The following is a 21,779-nucleotide window of genomic DNA, read 5'->3' as shown; positions in this document are numbered from 1 at the left end:
ATCAACCTCTGGTCTGAGTGAGTCCTAATGCCCCAGTATAGTGATAAGGACTCTATACTGTCAGGTTTTTAAATGAGAAGTTAAATTGAGGTCTTGTCTCTCGGTGGTCATTAAAAATCCCATGACACTTCTGGTAAAGAGTTGGGGTGTAACCCCTGGCCAAATTCCCTCCATCAACCCTTACCCATCATGCCCTCCCAATCATCCCCATCCACTGAATAGGCTCCATCACTGTCTCTCCACTCCACCAATAGCTGGCGTGTGGTGAAGCACCGGCGCTGTTGTCCTTTGGCTGCCGTCGCATCATCCAAGTGGATGCTGCACACTGGTGGTGGTGCGGAGAGACCCCCCTCGTGATTGTGAAGCGCTTTAGGTGTATGGCTATACACAATAAATGCACTATATAAATAAATGCACATTACATACATACTTTATTTACTGATGTGTACTGCATTCATTCATGTTTTTAAAAGCGTGAACGAGAGTGCATGATGTTGTGTGTGTGCTCAGCCTCAGAGGTCAGAAGTCAGAGGTAAAGAAGTCATCTTTAAGGTGAGCGCTTTCATGCTCAAATACATGCAAAAATGTGCCAAAACACGGTGATTATTTACATTATACCTCGCTTTTTAAAAATTAAATAACGTAAAGGGTCACACACACACACACACACACACACACACACACACACACACAACACACACACACACACTCCAGTCTGGGCCGCGTGTGACTCATGTTCACCACTGATGTCTCATCATTTTCCACAGCCTCAGCTGCATCCAGGTGTGCAGGGGCGTGGCTTAAGATAGGACACGCCCCTACACCAAGACACAACAAACACCAAATCTGAATGGCTCATAGAGAACAAAGCCTGCCTTCCTCCCCAGCACAGAGCCATGCTGTGAGCCCTTTCCCCCCCTTAAGCAGCACCCTAACTAGTACATTCGGAGGGATTTGAAACACTCTCTGCTCTCAGTACACTGAATGTTTACATGCAAATATATTTAAATGACATGATCAAGCCCTTGATTGTGATTTCCCTTTATTAACTTGGCTCAGTGGGTAGCACTGTGGTCTCAGAGTAAGAAGGTTGCTAGTTCGAGCCTCGGCTGGGTCAGTTGGCGTTTCTATGCGGAGTTTGCATGTTCTCCCCGTGTTGGCATGGGTTTGCTAGAGGTGCTCCAGTTTCCCCCGCAGTCCAAACACATGCGCCATAGGGGAATTGATGAACTAAATTAGCTGTAGTGTATGAGTGAGTGTGTGAATGAGTGTGTATGAGTGTTCCCCAGTACTGGAAGGGCATCCGCCGTGCAAAACTTATGATGCAATAGTTGGCGGTTCATTCCGCTGTGGCGACCTCAGAAATAAAGACTAAGCTGAAGGAAAATGAATGAACAAGCCTCCAAAAACAAGCCTTTAAAGCAGTCTTTAGACATACAACTTACTCTGAAAACACACAGAGAAACACACCATATTAAAAGCCATCTCCATAGTGCATCAGATCTGATCTGATGGCAATAACAGCTATTATGCTTAACCTGCTCTTCAGGGGTCGCAGATTATCTTTATATTCCAGCCCATATTTTCCAGTTTAATCTCACTAAAGCATGTCTGGCTTGTGCACACACACACACACACAAAACAACAACCTCCAAACAGCCAACGGATCTGCTTTACATGTCACAGGTTTCCATCAGTCTTCTGGGAAATGTTTACAGCATCCCCAAACTCCTGCGATGACAGCACTAAAGCATAACCTGTCACTGGATTTGACAAGGACATCTCTCTCTATGTATCTGTGAGTGTGTGTTGGAGTCGTTCAGAGAAAAAGCGCAGCAATATTTCCTCTGTTTATTCTGCCCTGTTCAATTCAATTCAAATGCAATCAAAAGCTAATGATGTTCGGTCATTCTACATGCTGTTTCTCTGTGGAAATATCACTATTAGTGACGAAATATGAAAAATAGGAGTCGAATAAATGTCTATGATGTGCTGCGCTGACTTGCAGTGTTGAAAGCACTGGTTTTATTCACCCTCAAGCCATGATCACTGTATGATCTGAAGCGGCTTTCACACTGGACGCGGAAAGCACTGTGCTATGAAACCCATTCATTTCAATGGCTTGTGCCACACATGAGTGTTTTCTTGCTGTGCTGACCAAAGAAAGCTCTATATTCTGCTTTTTGGATATTCTGTTAATGTTAGAGCTGCACAAAATATAGTTTCAGAATCGATATCGCAATGTCTGTCACATCGCATGATTTGCAATGTCAAGTTGGAATTAACAAGGAACCACAGTACAGAACATGTCATTTGTAGTATCATCACAAGGTTGAACCCTAACAGAGTGAAAGATTTCCATTTGGATGTGTTTTACGTCTTGTGATGGTGTAAGATTTCAAGCGAATTTACACCTGAAGCTTTAACAAAGACGAACTGTATTTAGTTATTGCTACAATGAAGACTATACATTGTTATTTTACAAATTACTATTGAATTTCTGCACTGTTCGATTCCACAGGAAACCATACAACAAGGTTTATTTTCCCCTACAAAATAATTCAAATCAATCTAAAATGACAAATTTGTTTCAAACAGAGTCATGAGCCATTTTTAGATCGCAGACAAACAAAATATTGCAACATCAGTTTTTTTTCAAAATCGGGCAGCCCTAGTTCATGTACACGCATCTATAGATGAACCGCATATGCTCACCGGAAAAGCAAAGTCCGCTCAAATTACATGCCGACGGGACATTTCTATGTAGTATATCTGTTCCTGCTGCTTACAATAGCGCTACTGTGCTGTCATGGCACGCTGGTAAAATGCACCCCCTTGACTTGTTCACGGTCAATAAAAGTTCACTGTGGTTATTTTATTGTCTTGGTTTATTATTTAGTATAATTTAAGTTATTAAGTTCAATTTAAATAGTTTTAAATAATGGCTACATATTATTTAATAAAATATTACATAATTATGAAGCATTATTATTTATAATAATGCAATATTATATTTATATTTATTATTATTAAGCACTATTATTATTATTATTAATATTGTTACTATTATTATTGTTACAGAATTTTCTGTTTCCGTTTTGGCGCAGAATATTAATTTTAGGGAATCCCTAATTCACAGAATAACAGAGTAACGACGAATAAAGTATTTATATTTTATTATTTAATTTTTTTTCCATATTCGTTTTTTACAACATTTAATATTAATAGCAAACAAGCATAATACACAATAAAAATGGTGAAAAATGTCAAATGGCTGATGAACAGTGATGAAAAAGACACTGCATATTATGAAAATATGAGATATTGAGTCATGTTGAGTACAGCGTTAATGGAATTTATCTTTAATAAATTCTATTGTAATTAGCTATTTTTAAAATAGACATTATGCATTAAAATAAACAGATAATAGATCTTTTCTGATCTAATTAAAATCTAATTTAGAATTTTTTTAAAACTGTCAAGATGCAAACATTCACATTTTAAAACCCTGTGAATGGTTTTGTTGTCCCTGAAGGCAAAAATCACAGTACGGTCTGAAGAGGCTTTCACACTGGACACGGAAAGCACTGTGCTATGAAACCCATTCATTTCAATGGCCAATTGCAGCTCATTCATATTCAATAAAGGTTTACTGTTGATAAAATGTTGTTATTTTATTGGCTTGTTTTAATATTTAGTATAGTTTAAGTTATTAAGTACAATTAAAAAGGTAATATTATTAATAACTATATTATTATTATCAATAACTTAATAACTATATTAATAATATAGTTATTAAGTACAATTTAAAAGGTATTTACATAATTGCTTCATATTACTTAATAAAATAATGCATATTAATAACGGGTGACGCGGTGGCGCAGTGAGTAGTGGCACTAATTTAACCACTAATGTACTTTAAAGATGTTTTTATGATGTGTTCATGATGTAATGATAATGAGTTTCTTTGTTTTTATAAGTTGCCTTTAAAATTACGAACCAAAGCTTGACTGAATTCAGAATAAATGAATAGAACGACCATAATAAACATGTTTGCTGCAGGATTATTTGATCTGTTTGATGAAATGAGCCGCAGCAGGGAGAATCAACACTGACTGATCAAATCTTGACCTACAATTCATTTAACCAGGAGCTGAAGCAGGTACATTTAATAAACTGATAATAATTAATTGGCATATATTTCATTTGCAGATGACATTTTCTTTCTTTGTGGTTCTTTGAATGAACAGACACATTAAAGCACTTAAGATGCGCATACACACACATAGACACACACACGTAGTCATTGAGACGGTTAACCCTGTCAGTCACACGAGAGTCAATCAGATTAAGTCTGAATGAGTGTTTGACTGATGGACAGAGCGTCAAGAGCAGGTGCAGCACACACACACACACAAACACACAAACACACAAACACACACACACACACACACACACACACACACACACACACACACACACACACACACACACACACACACACACACACACACACACAGGGAAAGAGAAAGATTGAATAAGGACTACAAAATAAAAAAGTAATAAAATAAAAAAAACTGATAAAATAAAAAATAAAAATTTTAAAAATGAAAAATTAAATTTCAAAAAGCTAGTGTTTATTTTCTCTGAAAGTAATAAAAAAGGTTCATATTTAAAAAAAAATATATATATATATATAAAATAAATAAATAAAATCACATGTATGCCCTAAAATAAAAACTGTTATTAAAATAAAGCATATAAAATGAATAAAATTAAATAACCATAAATTAAATAAAACTTCTAATATTAAACCTAAATAAAAATAAATAAATAAAATGAACAGAAAAATAAAGCTTCTGTAATTAAAATAAAACATAAAAAATAAATAAATGACCAAAAATAAAATAAAGTTTATGTAATAAGAATGAAAAAATACAATAAAATAACAAAAAATTAAACAAAACTTATTTAAATAAAAAATAAATAAATAATTAACCCAAAATAAAATAAAAATCTTCTGCTAATAAAATAAAACATGAAAAATAAAAAATAAACCAAATAATTAAATAGTTTCTGTTATTAAAATAAAAAAATAAAATAAAAAAGGCTTCTGTTAATAATTCTTTAATAAAATAAAACATAAAATTAAATGACTAAAATTAAATTAAGCTTTTGTTATTAAAATAAAAATAAAATAATTAAAACTAAAAAAAAAGCTTGTTATTAAAATAAAACATAAAATTAAATAACTAAAATTAATTAAAGCTTCTATTATTAAAATAAAATAAATTATACAACTAAAATTAAATAAAGCTTGTTATTATAATAAAAAATAATATAACTTAAATTAAATAAAGCTTCTGTTATGAAGGTAAAAAATTAAAAATTAAATCAAAAAAATTAAAATAATTTTTTTTTCAAAATCATTTAAAAAATAAATAACCAAAAACTATTAATAAACTTCTTTTATTACAAGAAATAAATAATAAATAAATTTTATTAAAATTTAAATAAAACATAATAAATAAATAAAATTACCAAAAATTAAATAAAGCTTCAGTTATTAAAATAAAACATAAAATAAAATAACTAAAATTAAAAAAACTTCTGTTATTAAAATAAAACATACTAAATAATAATATTAAAAAATAAAGCTTAAAAAAATCAAATAAAGCAAAGCACCAAAACAAGAAAGAATGGCACAGCAAACTATCACACACACACACACACACACACACACACACACACACACACACACACACACACACACACACACACACACACAATCAAACACTAAGCAGCAACATCAGCAGCACATTACAGTAAACAGATGGTCAGTCATGTACCTGCGGCCCAGCATAAGGGGAAAGGACTGCAGCGTGTTTTCTCCATGTATGTGGCCGAGCGTCTGTCTGAACCCGCGGTGAGGGTCAGCAAACACCCACCACTCTCAAACACCCTCATGAGAGCCGGCGGCGTGTCCAGAAACACGGGATAATCCACAGCACACACACAGACCCAAACACACTGAAACACTGCTTCACTGAAAGAGCTGGAGTTTATCCTGGAGGAGACAGATGGTGCCTGCGTCGCTCTGCTGCTCGGAGGACACTGAGCTGATGGAGCCACCAAAGGCCAGAGCAGAGGCTACAGGGGGGTGGAGCTACGGCAAACACATGAATATGCAAATAACACACTCAAATCTGCCCTGCTGACCTAATACACGCAGGAAAGGCCAAAGTGGAGAGTATAGGGGGCGGAGCTACTGTGTGATTAAAAAATATGCAAATAGCTAGGAAAGACCAAATTGGATGCAAGGGGTGGAGCTATATCACAATTGCGAATATGCAAATATCACAGGAAAATTTGTCCTACTGAGCTGATGAAGACAGAAAAAGCCAGAGACGAGACTATAGGGGTGGAGCTACTGCACATTTATGAATATGCAAATGCAAAAGAGGACACTATGGAGGCGGAGCTACTGTACACTCATTGATATGCTAATATCATACTTAAATCTGCCCCACTGATCTAATGGAGTCAGGGGTGGAGACTACAGGGGGCGGAGCTATGGCATGATCATGAATATTCAAATTACACACATAGCATTGCTTTACTGAGCTAATGGAGATAGAAAAGGTCAAAACAATCATCAATATGCAAAGGACAGAGTGGAGATCACAGGGGGTGGAGCTACAGTATTTTCATGAATATGCAAAGGCTAGAGTGGACACTAAAGGGGGCGGAGCTACAACAAAATCACAAACAAACAAATCTGCCCTTCTGAGCTGATGCAGAGAGGAAAGACCAGCGGAGAGGCTACAGGGGGCGGAGCCATTTCAGGATTATAAATATGCAAATGTGGTTTCCTTCAACTGTGGCTGTTTAGCAGGACTATGAATCATCTGTGACCTGCGTGACCTCTGATTGTGCCGTTTTACTGCCTCTGTGTCTCCAAAACGCCCTTTTCAGTTTCTCTGCATGTGTTTTCTTTATGCTGAAGCTCTGGTGAACTGTCATTCCCTTTACTGCCTACATAGACAGCTGTCTTCTGAGGGGCCATCCACACGCTTTTCACAAGCAATAGATTTATAGTATTGGCCTAGTTAAACAGGGAGTTGATTTTACTATCAAATTAATTCTACAATATTTGTAGCAATGATAATAACAACAACTTGAATGAAATATGAAATTAATATTACTGTTAACTAATAAGTGTAACATTATTATTAATATTAAGATAATACATAAAACCCATTTATTTCTATTATTACTATTAATACTGCTGCCACTTTTAATATCATTATTTTAATTTTTACAATTATAAGCTTTGAGATAAAAATAAATAATAATACATTAGGATTTATTATAATTATTAATATCATTATTCAAATTTAAAACAATTACAGCTAAAATTATTAATATAATTAGTACTGTGCATGTTTATATACAGTATATAGTTATATTTTATGTACACATTATTCATACTTGTTGAATTATAAATTATGCAAATTATTATTGAGTACATAATATTATGCATTATGTAAATACAAACTTTTATTTTGGATTTGATAAATAATATAATAACATATAATATATTAACATATAATATAATATAATAAAATAACAAATCATATAATATAATAACACATGATTTAATAATATATAATATAATAACATATAATATAATATATCATATAATACAATAACATACAATATAATATAAAAATATAATAAAATATAATATAATATGATATAGTATAATAACATATAATATAGTATAATATAGTATAATATAATAATATATAATTTAATATAGTATAATATAATATATAATATAATACAATAAGATATAATAAAATATAATATAAATATATAATATAATATAATATAATAATACAATAAGATATAATATAATATAAATATATAATATAATATAATATATAATATAATAATACAATAAGATATAATATAATGTAAATATATAATATAATATAATATAATATAATACAATATAATATAATACAATATAATACAATATAATATAATACAATATAATATAATATAATTTAGTATAATATAATATAATATAATACAATATAATACAATATAATATAATACAATATAATATAATATAATTTAGTATAATATAATATAATATAATACAATATAATATAATATAATATAATACAATATAATATAATATAATATAATATAATATAATACAATATAATATAATATAATTTAATATAATATAATATAATATAATACAATATAATATAATATAATATAATATAATATAATATAATATAATATAATATAATACAATACAATATAATATAATATAATAATGGAATAGAATGGAATAACATAATCTAACATAATATAACTTATTAATCTAGTACAGCATGTGTGGTGTATAGTACATATTTACATATGTTCTAGGTAACTCTTAGTTATTTTTACAGCAGTCTCTCGTCTCTTAGAGAAAGACGTGTGTGTGTGTGTGTGTGGATGTTAGATGCTCCAGCAGTGAGCAGGACAGCAGCCAGCAATGGGCATTCATGCAGACGCTCACGTGTGCTCCAAATCTGCTCAAATAACACAAATACAGACAAAGGGGATTCTGGGAAGGAGGAGGAGCAGAGCTGTTCCTATACAAACCCTCCACATCCGGCCTGCTGCTACATACACACCTCCTCTGGGGCTCTCAGCAGGACACCAGAGAGCAAACGCACACTGAAAACCCCCAGAGATCAAGCTTCAGAAGACAATCTATCATCAAGACAGTCACATCAGTGGATGCTGCATATATAAAACTTACTCATTACTAACTGCCTAACATAGAAGATAAATAAATAAGCTATTTAAAATATACCCTGACACTAATAATACTAAATGATAATAATAAATAAATAAAATACAAATATTATTAATACAATTACAACAATAACATAATAATAAATATAATAATAATAATTATTATTATTATTAGTATTATTAAATATAATATAATTAAATATTATTTTAGTATTATTATTATCAGTTATAATTATAATAATAATAATAATAAATAACAATTACAATAATAATAACACTAATAATAAATAACTAAAATAATAATAATTATAATAATAATAAAATAATAATAATAACAATTACAATAATAATTAACACTAATTATAAATAACTAAATAATAATAATTATAATAATAATAAAATAATAATAATAATTATAAAAATTACAATAATAATAACACTAATAATAAATAACTAAAAAAAATAATAATAATAAATAACAATAATAATAATAATAATTATTATTATTATTACTATAAATAACAATGATGATAATGATAATAATAATGTTAATAATAATAATAATAAATAACAATAATAATAATAATTATTATTAATATTATTATTACTATAAATAACAATGATGATAATGATAATAATAATAATAATTATTATTATTATTATTATTATAATTATTATTATTAATATTAATATTATTATTAACAACCTTCTATTATTTTTATCCACATTACTATCCAATGTAAAAGAATTTAAACATGTAACAAAAAAGATTTTGGAAAGATTTAAAGTTTGTAAAATGTGTAAAAACTTATAAAAATTAAATACAATTATTAATTAATGAAATAAAAGTGCACCTAAATTAGCTAATCAAATCAGATTTAATGAACACAGTTATTGGGCCTGATCCCCCATAAACCCTTCATAACATGTTGGATCGGGTCTTTTATCTCTCTGCATTGATTGATTATATAGTGTATGGAGAGATTTAGTAAAGATACTCCCGCTGTCAGAAACACTGAAGCTGCTCATCTGCAGGACACAGAAGAGCGCTGACGAATATGAATGCATAAACTGACAGGAATATTAATGAGAAATATTAATGTGGAGGCACTGGGAGTTAATGACTCCTCAGCTCATTTCCTCTACAAGCTCAGCGAGACCCAAACTAATGAACAGAAACCTCAGCGCAGTCAAAAATATCAAACATACACAACTATAGCAAATAACAACACCACCCAAACAACACTGACACCTAACTGCACTGCAAAAACATCAATTAATGAACAGTGTCTGTTTATTTGCAGCTGTGAATTGCATTATGGGATGCTGATCTCTGCTCTGTCCACTTTTGATGTCGAAATTTAACTCTACAGCTTAACAAAGAGACTTTTATTGACATTTTAGTTGTTTGAAATAATATAAGAAATTATACATAGAGGAATAAGTCTGTAAAATAGCAGAAAATGACCCAGGCGGGACTCAAACCAGCGACCTTTTTGCTGTGAGGTGACAGTGCAAACCACTGAGCCATCGTGCCGCAGCTTTAAACAGTTGAAGTTATTATATATAACAGTTAAAATCCAGTTATTATTAACAAATGAGACCTTGCAAAGCGTTAATAAATGAAAATAATAATAACAATAATATAATAATAGTAATTATTATTATTAATATTAATAAAATTGAACCACAGTGACCTCCTCAAACGAACAGACAAAGAAGTCTCCAGACGTCCTCAACTCACATCATACAGACAGTAGACCTCAGACATCTCTGATCATATAGTCTGTGCTACTGTAAATCTGTAAACACACACACACACACACACACACACACACACTTTCTGATGAAGTCACTCACCTGTGTAAAAGGAGATTCTGGAAATATCTGTAAAGAGAGAGAGAGAGAGAGAGAGAGGTCAGGTCAGTGTGTTGTGTTTTGTGATCTCAGCACATTGAGCGAGAGCATGTGGTTTTATAGGTCAGCTGTTTCTCAGGGGACCAACAGACGGAGCACAGCGCCACCTGTCTGTGCTGCAGAGAACTGCAGATCTGGGACAAAACTACTGTACAGCCAAGAGCAGCACAACACCAGCACATATCCATTCACCATATGTACATATCATATCATATACCAGCTCATAACACTGTAGGTACCCTTGGATTGCATACAATCAGTTTGACTTCTTCTTTAGTCATCGTTCAGTGCTCTTCACGACTGCTCTATTTTTATTGACTGTTCATTAGTAGTTAAAGTATGATGTTACTCTGCATCCCTAATGCAAAACCTAAACACAGCATCTACCTTACTATTAATAAACAGCTAATTAGTCATTTAATAAGCTAGTAGTGTTCGTTAATAGCTTGTAAATACTGTGAATTGTGACCTAAGTTCTGTTAACTAGTTACCGGGTTCGTGACGTCATCGACTTTCGCTTTCAGATTTAAAGGGCTAGCATTGCACCAGACCTCCTTAAGTGGTGTCATTTGAACGTGTAGAATCTATATTTTATGGACATATGCATCACTTTGGTTTTTATTCTACTGTACAAAAGTTATTTACACTTAAATACACAGTATTTGGACACCCGAGCTGGGTATTGATCATTGGTTCATTTTCATATGGTTCATATATGACACATGTACAAGTTATAGCTCAAATGAAAGCTCTTGCCGGTGCTCATACGGTTCTAGCATTCTTTTTACTGAATTACATTCACATATCAAACAGTTGCCGAATGAATCTCGGTGTTTCCATGGCGCAGAAGTGAAAACAATACATTCATGATCAATAAGCAGCCCCAGATAGCACAGACAGCTGTCTTCTCTATGCTGTGCGCTTCAGGGCCATTCTCCTCTGTTTTTGAGCTGATGTGCATAAGTAATCCTTTTATATGTCTGACGTGCTCCAAACACAGTGAATTATGTTTGATCAAACAAAAGAATAGTGAAATATGAAAACAATGATCGCTCCCTGTGGCTTGTACAGCACCTCTCATCAGCTGGAATACAATAACTTTAGCATAGATTATGGTGGAGACATTTTTCTTTTTTCCTATGATTACGGACATGTGCAGGAACCAGCAACATTAATTACAGCACGCTAGACCACACAGAGCCTAAAAGGTACACTTTCAAATTTGAGTTTATAAAAAAAAATACAAAAAGCGCCTCTTTTATTAGGTGTTTATTATAACACAGACAACATTTACAGATATTTTAAACACTTTCAATAGTGTTTTATGAACAATCAAAGGGTTTTCTTTAAAATGATATACCAAGTTTTTGCATTTACACCTCTGCATGTGGATTTGGGAAGCTTTTAAATTTGGGGCGGCAAAATTCAGGTGGAAATCCCCAAATAGCAGCAGAGTTTAAGAAGTTAAACTAAAATCCAAAGCAACGTCTGGTTTTCTTTAGATTATTTACACTGATTTTTACCTTTTTAAAGTTATTTCAGTGATCACTGTGGGTTTTTCTTTCCTCAGTGGAAGGGCTCCAGCAACTTTGCCACGTCTGTATACAGCGTTTACAAGAGAAATCCAGGAAAACGTCTGCACTGATAATCTCCTTAGTGATTATCTTCATATAAAACTGAAGATTAATGATAACTAATGCCTATTAATATAGCATTAATGCATAATAAATGATCAACTCTTTGCTAATTACCAAATGATTCACAGCATGCGGTTATTATTAAATCTAAATCCCTCTGCTTTCTAGGAAACACACTAAAGATGTCATGAATGATTCGGTCTCAACACTGAAGACAAGAGTGAATGAAAGGAAGGAAACTGTTAGAAGGAAAAGCTTGATCAGCTGTCAGATCAATGAGAGAGACGAGTGAGCGGACCGCCTGCTGATGCTGCATGCAGATGAGTAGCTTCTCGTAAACATGGAGTAATCAACTCAACGTGCTTTACTAGCTCTCATTCCACATTAAAGCTTCTGCTTTAGTGCTGCACTGACTCATAACATCAGCAAACACATCTCTGCCCTGCAGTTCAGCCTTTCTGTGCCAACGAGTTCAATACAAATGAATAAAAACAAAAATAGAAATGAGAGAAATCTTAGAAATTTAATTAAAAGTTCACAGAAGGGCTAATAAATCATATTTATTCAATAACTTAAAACAATAATAATTTTGCCTTCAATTGTAAGCATAAGTTTTTGTTTATAATTTGTAAAAACTTAGCTATTATTTGACTTTTAAAAAATAAATATGAAATATATAGATATAATTAAAACAAACAAAATTAGCATAAAACATATATATAATAAATATCTAAATAATTATGTATTATGTTGTATATATATATATATATTATATAATATATAATTATGTGTAACCTGACATCACTATCCTGCAGTTACAAGCAAGCTTTCAGCATAAATCTTCAACTTTCCCTTATGTTGCATATAATCCTATGACATCAGTCTATCTCAGCTTCCTGGTTATGAAGATATAATCCCACACTTTTAATCTCAAAAGTGATTCATCTTACCTTTTATATCAAAATTCAAAGTCAGCACAAAGAACAGCATAACCTCATATCGACTCTCACTCAACTGCTAAATTTACACAATTAAACACACAAAATTAAATGCACACAATCAAATGCATATAAATGCACAAACACAAAATTAAATGCATAAAATTACATGCTCAAAATTAAATGCACATAAATGCACAAAGCTAAATGCACAAACACACAAAATTAAATGCACATAAATAAATGCACAAAATAAATGCACATGAATAAATGCACAAAATAAATGCACAAATAAATACACAAAATACATGCACATAAATAAATGCACAATATACATGCACATAAATAAATGCGCAAAATAAATACACAAAATAAATGCACAAATAAATACACAAAATACATGCACATAAATAAATGCGCAAAATAAATGCACATAAATAAATGCACAAAATGAAATGCACATTTTTAAATGCACAAAAATGAATAAACAAAAATTAAATGTACTAAGTTATATGCACATAAACACACAAAATTTAAATGTACATAATTAAATGTGAAAAATTAAATACACAATAATAATTGTACAAAATTAAATGCACATAATTAAATGCACAAAAATCAATAAACAAAATAAAATGCATATAAACACACAAAATTAAATGCACATAAAGGCAAAAAATTAAAAGCACAAAAATGTACAAAATTAAATGCAATTAAACACACAAAATGAAATGCAAAAAATTAAAGACCCAAAATTAAAATCACAAAATCAATAAACAAAAATTAAACACACAAAATTAAATGCGATAAATTAAAGGCACAAATTTGAAAGCACACAAATGCACATAATTAGATGCACATAAATGTAAAAAAAATTATGCACATAAACACAATTAAACACACACAATTAAATGAATATAATTATAATATAAACAAAATTAAATGCACATGAACGCACAAAAATATATATATTTTTTAAAAATAAAATCTACCTAATCGAACCAGATCCATGCGAGCTCTGCAACGTCAGGCACTATAAACTTTCTCAGTGCAAATTCAATGACATCCCAGTGTCGATCATGAGTGTGAAAAAGGCAAACAGATGGAGTCAAATGAGCTGGACATCAGCTGTAATCTGGCCCAGAATGAGATCCGGGTCACGGCACCAGATTCACAGATTGGCTCCTTGACCATTTCCTATAAACCCTGGCAACGGTTATGAGCTTTTCTTTGATGTGAACCAATAATAACAACCAAAAACAGACTGCTTTATGAGCTCTGACACCACAGCCTAATGGATGACAGACTCAAACCTCCTGACCCTCACATTCCCTATTATACACACCAATTATACACACTCTCCACATAATCAATACTGTTAGCGGCTAATCAAATCTACATGAGAATGACGTGCCGTAGCCGCTCTATTGATGCTGTGTCCCAAAGTTAAAGTGTCGGTGTGATTACTTCATTTACGTCACGGGGGATCTTTAATAGATCATTCACACTTTTGAGTGTCAAACGCAGCAGTGTTGATGATGTGGGCTCCATATGTCACACATTGAGCACTTGGGACGCAACGCAAAGGCAGAATGAAAAGACGTGAAAGACTGAGAAAACCCAAACACCTGCTTATCAAGCTGCCAGACTATTATTAGTGGATGCAGAGGAACATGAACACAGTCAGATCAGTGTTTTCAGCTAATACACACAAACCTGAGTTATCATTTACAGAAGACATGGATCAGAACTAATGCTTGTTCATTTTATGCAAAAACTAAAAGTCAGGCAAAAGCTCCAGTGGCTGGAGAAGGAGACGGAATGCTTGTTCTGACTCATACAGGTAAGCTATTGTATATAAGCAAAACTCATTGTGTTGGTGATGATAAACAGCATTATTTTTCACAGTAAATAAATAAAACTAAACGGACACAATTAAAAGCACAAAAATAAATGAAAATAATTAAATAAGAAACAACAAAATAATACAAAAAATATATAAATAAATCAAATTATTAAATGAAATACCACAAAATATTTTAAAAATTTAATAAAAATGAAAAATAATAACATAAAAACAAAATATAAAATAAAGAATAATTAAATAAAACATAATAAAAATAATTAAATGAAATACAACAAAATGTTACGAAATAAAATAAAAAAATTTTTATTAAAAATAAATAAAATAATCAAATAATATATATATATACATATATATCACAAAAATAAAATAAAAAATAACCAAAAATAATAAAATAAAACAAAATAAAAAATAATAATAATTAAATAAAACAAATAAAATAATTAAATAAAATACAACAAGATATTTAAAAAATAATAAATATATAATTCAACAAAAAATAAATAATAAAATAAAAACACAACAAATGTTACAAAAATAATTAAAAAAAATAGTTAAATAAAAAAAATAAAATAAAATATAACAAAACAACAAATACAACAACACAATACAAAAATAAAATAAAAAATAAATTCTATACCTAAACTAAAGAAATCACGGTTTGGAGTTTTGCATGAGTAAGCAACAGAAAACTAAAAAAAAGTTTTAAATATATATAAATAATAAAATAAAAACAAATATTATAATAAAATAAAATAATAAAAGAAAAAATCTTATTTGTACAAAAAAATATATATATAAAAATACTTTAATTTTAAAACACTTTAAGAAATAAACACTTTTATTCAACAAGGATTTAATAAATATTTAAAATTAATATTTTTAATATTACAAAGGATTTATTTTTCAAATAAATTTTGTTTTTGTTCAACAGAATCCTGACAACAAAACTGTATCACGGTTTTACAAAAATATAACGCAATCGTTTCAACATATCAGCAGTTTTATTAGTTATTAGTTTTAACTAATTAGTAGTTATTAGTTTATATTAGTTTAATTATTCACATACTAGAGTGAAGGATCATGTGACACTGAAGACAGGAAAAATTCAACTTTGAATAATATTATATTATAAAATCATTATAAAATTACAAAAATAATTTAAAATAAATGAAATTTAATTAATGTATAATAAATAAAAATAAATAAAATTGTAAAATGTATTCACATAAAATTAATAGCTGTTTTAGATTGTAATATTTCTGAATATTATGATTTTTCTGCATTTTTAATCAAATAAATTTGAGATATTAATAAAATAAAATCTTGCTAACTTCTAACTTGAACCAGAGTAAACTAACATTTTTTAAATAAACTTTTTAAATCTTAAAACTATATATTATATTGTAATAGTATACTATATTTATATATATATATATAAAGCAGATAAAAGCAGAAGCACCTGCATGCAGATCTCAGCAGTAGCTTATTAAACTGCAGTTACCCTTGAGGATCTATAAATAATAGCCAACCATCTGTGTGCAAACGCAGCGCAACCGCCCAGCTGTGATTTATTTACCTTCAAACCCAACAGAGGACAGACCAGCAGCTCACGGACATCAGTGTGCTGTGATAAACCTGTGTGCGTCTCTACTGCATTATTTATAGCGGTCAGAGAGCAAACATGAGGACTAAATGACATCAGTTTACATGCACAACAATAAATATCACAAATCTGCTCAGTGTTGTTACAACAAGCTAGACCTGAGCGAATGTTGTGGATGATCAAATCTGAAATAATCCCACAGACGCCCGTCTGTCTGAGCGCTTTGGGTCTATGCTTGTTTTAACGCATGTATTCTGTATTATGCATGATGCTGCTCTTTAGGCGTGAGAAGAAAAATGCAGTATAAACAAATCTTAATGCGTGTATGAATATTTGGATTTATTTTTGGTCAATTCTGATCTGAAACTGGCTATTTCTGATTCTATAATTGTCAAATTTAAAAGTAAAAACAAAGATTTGACTTATTTGTGAAATTCTGCTACATGAAGCGTAACTACAAAAATGATAACGATAACGAATAGACATGCTGAATTAAAATGCTAATTCACTCTTTGTCTGCAGGTGAAGCTTATAAAACAGCAAGGTCTTCATTGGTTAGCTGTGCTGGCATTTAAAAATAAAAGAAATAAAATCAAAAAATTTTAATATATATATATATATATATATATATATATATATATATATATATATATATATATATATATATAGTTGCGCAGTCAGAATTATTAGCCCCTCTTTAATTTGATTTTCTTCTTCAAATATTTCCCAAACGATGTTGAACAGATTCAGGAATCTTTCACAGTAATTCCTATAATATTTTTTTCTTCTGGAGAAAGTCTTATTTGTTTTATTTCAGCTAGAATAAAAGCAGTTTTTAATTGTTTTAAAGACATTTTAAGGTCAATGTTATTAGCCCCATTAAGCTTTACATTTTGACTTCTACATTCTGATTGGTTGCGCCGAACCGCATCATAGCTCATCAAGATTTCATCTCTCCTTGACGTCTACGCCGGCGAAGACGCGCCACGCTGCTCCTTGCCGCCTGCTCTCATTTAAATGAATGACTTCCGGCTACTTTGACGCTCTCGCTGCTTTCGGTCTGAACATACAGTAACAGAATAGACGTTTACTCCAGCTTTGAGCAGAGGTTTTCACTGTTCAAACTGAAATGTATCTTGCTCGTTTTATGACTTTTCATATATAAATCATACAAAAGAACTGACATTAGATTATTTGTTTTATTTATTAACTTTTATAAATTTTTTTTTTTACAAAACACGGTCTTCCCCAACACTGTAAAAAAAATGCTGGCTTAATCACAATCCCTTCATCTCGTCTCAACCATTGAAAGTTAATTTTAAGTCAACTTAATGGCTTTTACAATTTTAAGTTGATTGAACAAAACAATCAAGTCGTCCCTAAGAAAAGTCAAAAAGTGTGTTGTTTCAGCTCATTTTAGAGTTTAATTTCATTGAAAGTAGTTTAAACAAGCAGAACATTTCTTTGAGGGAACATTTAAACCTCTTACAGGGAGAAAAAGGAAACGTAAAATGCAAAAATATGAATAAAAATGTTTAATAATGTAAAAATAAAGAGGAAAGGAAGAAAAAAATAAACTTTTTTTTGACAGATATGTTTCGTAGAAAGGACAACAATGCACAGTTGAAAGGATTTCAATGAAATGAAATGACAAGAACATGCATGTCTTTTTTTAAATCAGAAACAAAACTGCACTTACTAAATTATTGTCGCTGCTTGTTCAAGCTACTCATTTAAAATGAGCTGAAGCAACACAATTCTTGAGTGTTTTTTCTTGGGGCTTAGCTTAATTGTTTTATGTTCAATCCACTTACCTTCATGCTGTCGACCTGTTTTCACGGTGTGTACTCAAAAACAGAAATGTTTTGGTGCTTGTTCAAGCTATTTAAATGAGCTGCAACAACACAATTCTTGAGATTATTTGGGGACAACTTAATTGTTTTATGTTCATTCATTAATTAACTTTCCTTCGGCTTAGTCGCTTAATTCATCAGGGGTCGCAACAGCAGAATGAACCGCCAACTTATCCAGCATGTGTATTACACAGCGGATTCCCTTCCAGCTGCAACCAAGTGCTGGAAAACACCCATACACAGTCATACACTATGGCCAATTTAGTTCATCAATTCCCCTATAGCGTATGTGTTTGGACTGTGGGGGAAACCGGAGCACCCGGAGGAAACCCACGCCAACACGAGGAGAACATGCAAACTCAGAAATGCCAAACGACCCAGCTGGGACTCGAACCAGCAACCTTCTTACTTTGAGGCCACAATGCTAACCATTAAGCCACCGCGCTGCCTGCTTTATGCTCAATTCACCTAAAATAAGTAAACTTAATTGATCTGTGTCAAGACAAGCTGAATGAATTGTGTGACGCCCTGAAATCATCTTCGAGAGTAATGGGGTTTTTCTCAGGATGTGTGTTTTAAATATAATGAATATTGGCTTTATCTCCTGCCCGCTTCTTTCTACAATTCACTGGATTTTTTTCTTCTGGTATTCAGATCAGCTCATCAGGAGATGGACGTGCGTTTCAGCTTTGAAGACGATTCTTCAAAGGGTTTCTGTATCTGTCCAGAGAGCACACGCATATCTGAGATGGTATCAGTGAAGGGCTCTGAGGATCACACATCAAACAAGCTCTGCTCCTGCTGCCCATGATGCACTGCGGCACCAGAGGGGGTTGCTGCTTTCCCATAATGCTCAGCGTGACGGAGAGCATGCAGACGCTTGCTGATGCAGCACCACTGATCCAAGGTCAGGGACTGCAGGATTATATGGGAAATGGGAAACTAAATAAACTTGGAGAGAAAACGGTAGTCCTAACACTAGAATGGCTGTTGTTCAGTCAAACTATGACTACTGTAATTATGAATATTAATAATTAATACACGGGCCACGAATGATATTCTTAATCTATATAACCCAAACAAATTATGGAGGCAATGTATTTGCATAGTCAAACATCAAAAATAAAATAAACTTAAAAAAAAAATAATAATAAAATAAAATGTATTATATATTTTTAGGATATTAAATAAATAAATAAATAAATAAATTTTTTTTTTTTGAAAAAACTAAACCTGGAGAGAATACAGGAGTCGACATTTGAATCGAAAAAGCTAATCAAAGTTGTCCTAAGACTAAAATAGTTGTTGACAACTGTAATTATTATTAATAATTAATACTGAGGACACTAATCCTGCTCTTAAGAACATAAAAATCATCAGCATTTGAAGCAAATTATGGTGGTGTGTTTGCATACGCAAGTATCACATACAAGTTGTGCAATAAAATTAATTAAAATAAAATAAAATGAAATCAATAAAAAAAAAAAAATATATATATATATATATATATATATATATATATATAAATGTTTTTATTAAATCTAAAAATAAAAAATAAAAGAACATTTAAAGAAACAACTATTTTTCATAAAATAAAAAATAAATAAAAGATAAAATAAAATAACAATAAAATAATAGTTTTTATAAAAGTTAAATATATAACAAATAAAATAAATAAAATATCAAATTAAATCAAAAATATTAAAATAAAATAAAAATAAAATAAGAAATAAAATAACTATAAAATGAAATTATAAAATATATAAAATATAAAATGAAACAAAACAAAAAACAAATCAAAACAAAAAATAAAATACTCAATTAAATTAAATTAAAAATGATAAAATAAAATAAAATATAAGAAATAAAATAAAATATAAAATAACAAACCAAAACAATAAGTTAAAAAATAAATTGAAAAAGTAATTAAATAACAAAATAATACAATAAAATAAAAAATAAATAAAATAACAAAAAAATAAAAATAAATAAAATTTAAAACAATAAAATAAAAATGTAAGATATAAAAAAGTAAATATTATTAAAACATTGCTTACAACATTTTCTTTGATTAAACAATATCCCATGATTAAGTCTCATGTGCTGACACATAATCATATGAATGCTTAAATGCAACAAATTGCATCAATAAAAACTTAAAATTAAATTACTGCCATTTATATGAAGTAAATATGTATCAGTGTATAATGTTCACCAGATTTATCCCACTGGATTCTCTCTCTAAAACTGTTGAACGACTGTCCTGTGACATCTTTCAGAACGGCCTGCATGTCCAGAACAGACCTGCATGATGCTGGCTAATAATGCCCTCCGTTTAGGCGACTCACTGGGCTTAAGAGCAGAGCTTAAACAATGTAAGATGATAGCAGGAGTATTGATTTAAACAACAACAGAAGAGACGCATCGATCCTGCCTTCAATAGCTGCCGATCAACACAACAGGAGAGAGATGATGATGATGATGATGGCTCAGTCAACTCAATGCAACTGCATCTGGCAAATGATGGAGGACAGTTTAATACACACACACACACACACACACACACACACACACACACACACACACACACACACACACACACACACACACACACACACACACACACACACACACACACACACACACACAAATGAGCAGGCATGCACATTTACCCACATGTGCATACACACACATTTGCACACATACACTCACAAGAGCCTACACACATACACACTCAGGCATAAATGAGCATGCGGCCACACACTCATGCACACAAACATGCGCACACACACCTCCTTCCTCTGAATCCCACAGTGATTGTGTGTCCACTATGAGCAGTGAGGGGAACACACTACATTCAAGAGCCTGGGGCAAACCACACACACACACGCACGCACGCCCTACAGGCTCAAACACCTGCCAAACACACTCAGGCCAGCATTCGTGACCACACATACACACAAGCGCACGCGGCACGCTTCCAAGCGCAGGAAAGCAATCAGTCAAAAGTAATCCGAATAACAGGGTCACGGAGTTCAGCGCACGTTCAAACACACATGAACACAATAAGAGCAGGAGTGACAGTCACACACACACACACACACTGATGTCAATCTGCATTTGACCTTAATATGACAGCAG

General features: G+C 31.4%; 2 protein-coding genes across 51 annotated transcripts in view; both read right to left on the bottom strand.

Moving 5' to 3' along the window:
- dennd3a (DENN/MADD domain containing 3a) overlaps positions 1 to 21,779 on the bottom strand; it is a 400,395-nt gene that overhangs the window by 311,548 nt on the left and 67,068 nt on the right. The window lies entirely within an intron of this gene.
- ptk2aa (protein tyrosine kinase 2aa) overlaps positions 1 to 21,779 on the bottom strand; it is a 108,677-nt gene that overhangs the window by 67,511 nt on the left and 19,387 nt on the right. For 35 of the 50 annotated variants that reach the window (XR_015945154.1, XR_015945155.1, XR_015945159.1 and 32 more), the window contains 1 exon segment: positions 10,684 to 10,710. Coding sequence is in view for 20 of the 50 variants with exons in the window: in XM_088651323.1 (XP_088507449.1) it covers positions 10,684 to 10,710 (27 nt within the window). In the remaining 30 variants the exon portion in view is untranslated. 50 annotated transcript variants of the gene reach the window in all.

Source organism: Danio rerio, chromosome 19 (genome assembly GCF_052040795.2).
Source record: "Danio rerio strain M-AB ecotype USA chromosome 19, GRCz13ab, whole genome shotgun sequence".
In the NCBI taxonomy this organism is placed as follows: domain Eukaryota; kingdom Metazoa; phylum Chordata; class Actinopteri; order Cypriniformes; family Danionidae; genus Danio; species Danio rerio.
The sequence above is the reverse complement of the archived record's forward strand: the minus strand, read 5'-3'. Positions and strand labels throughout refer to the sequence as shown.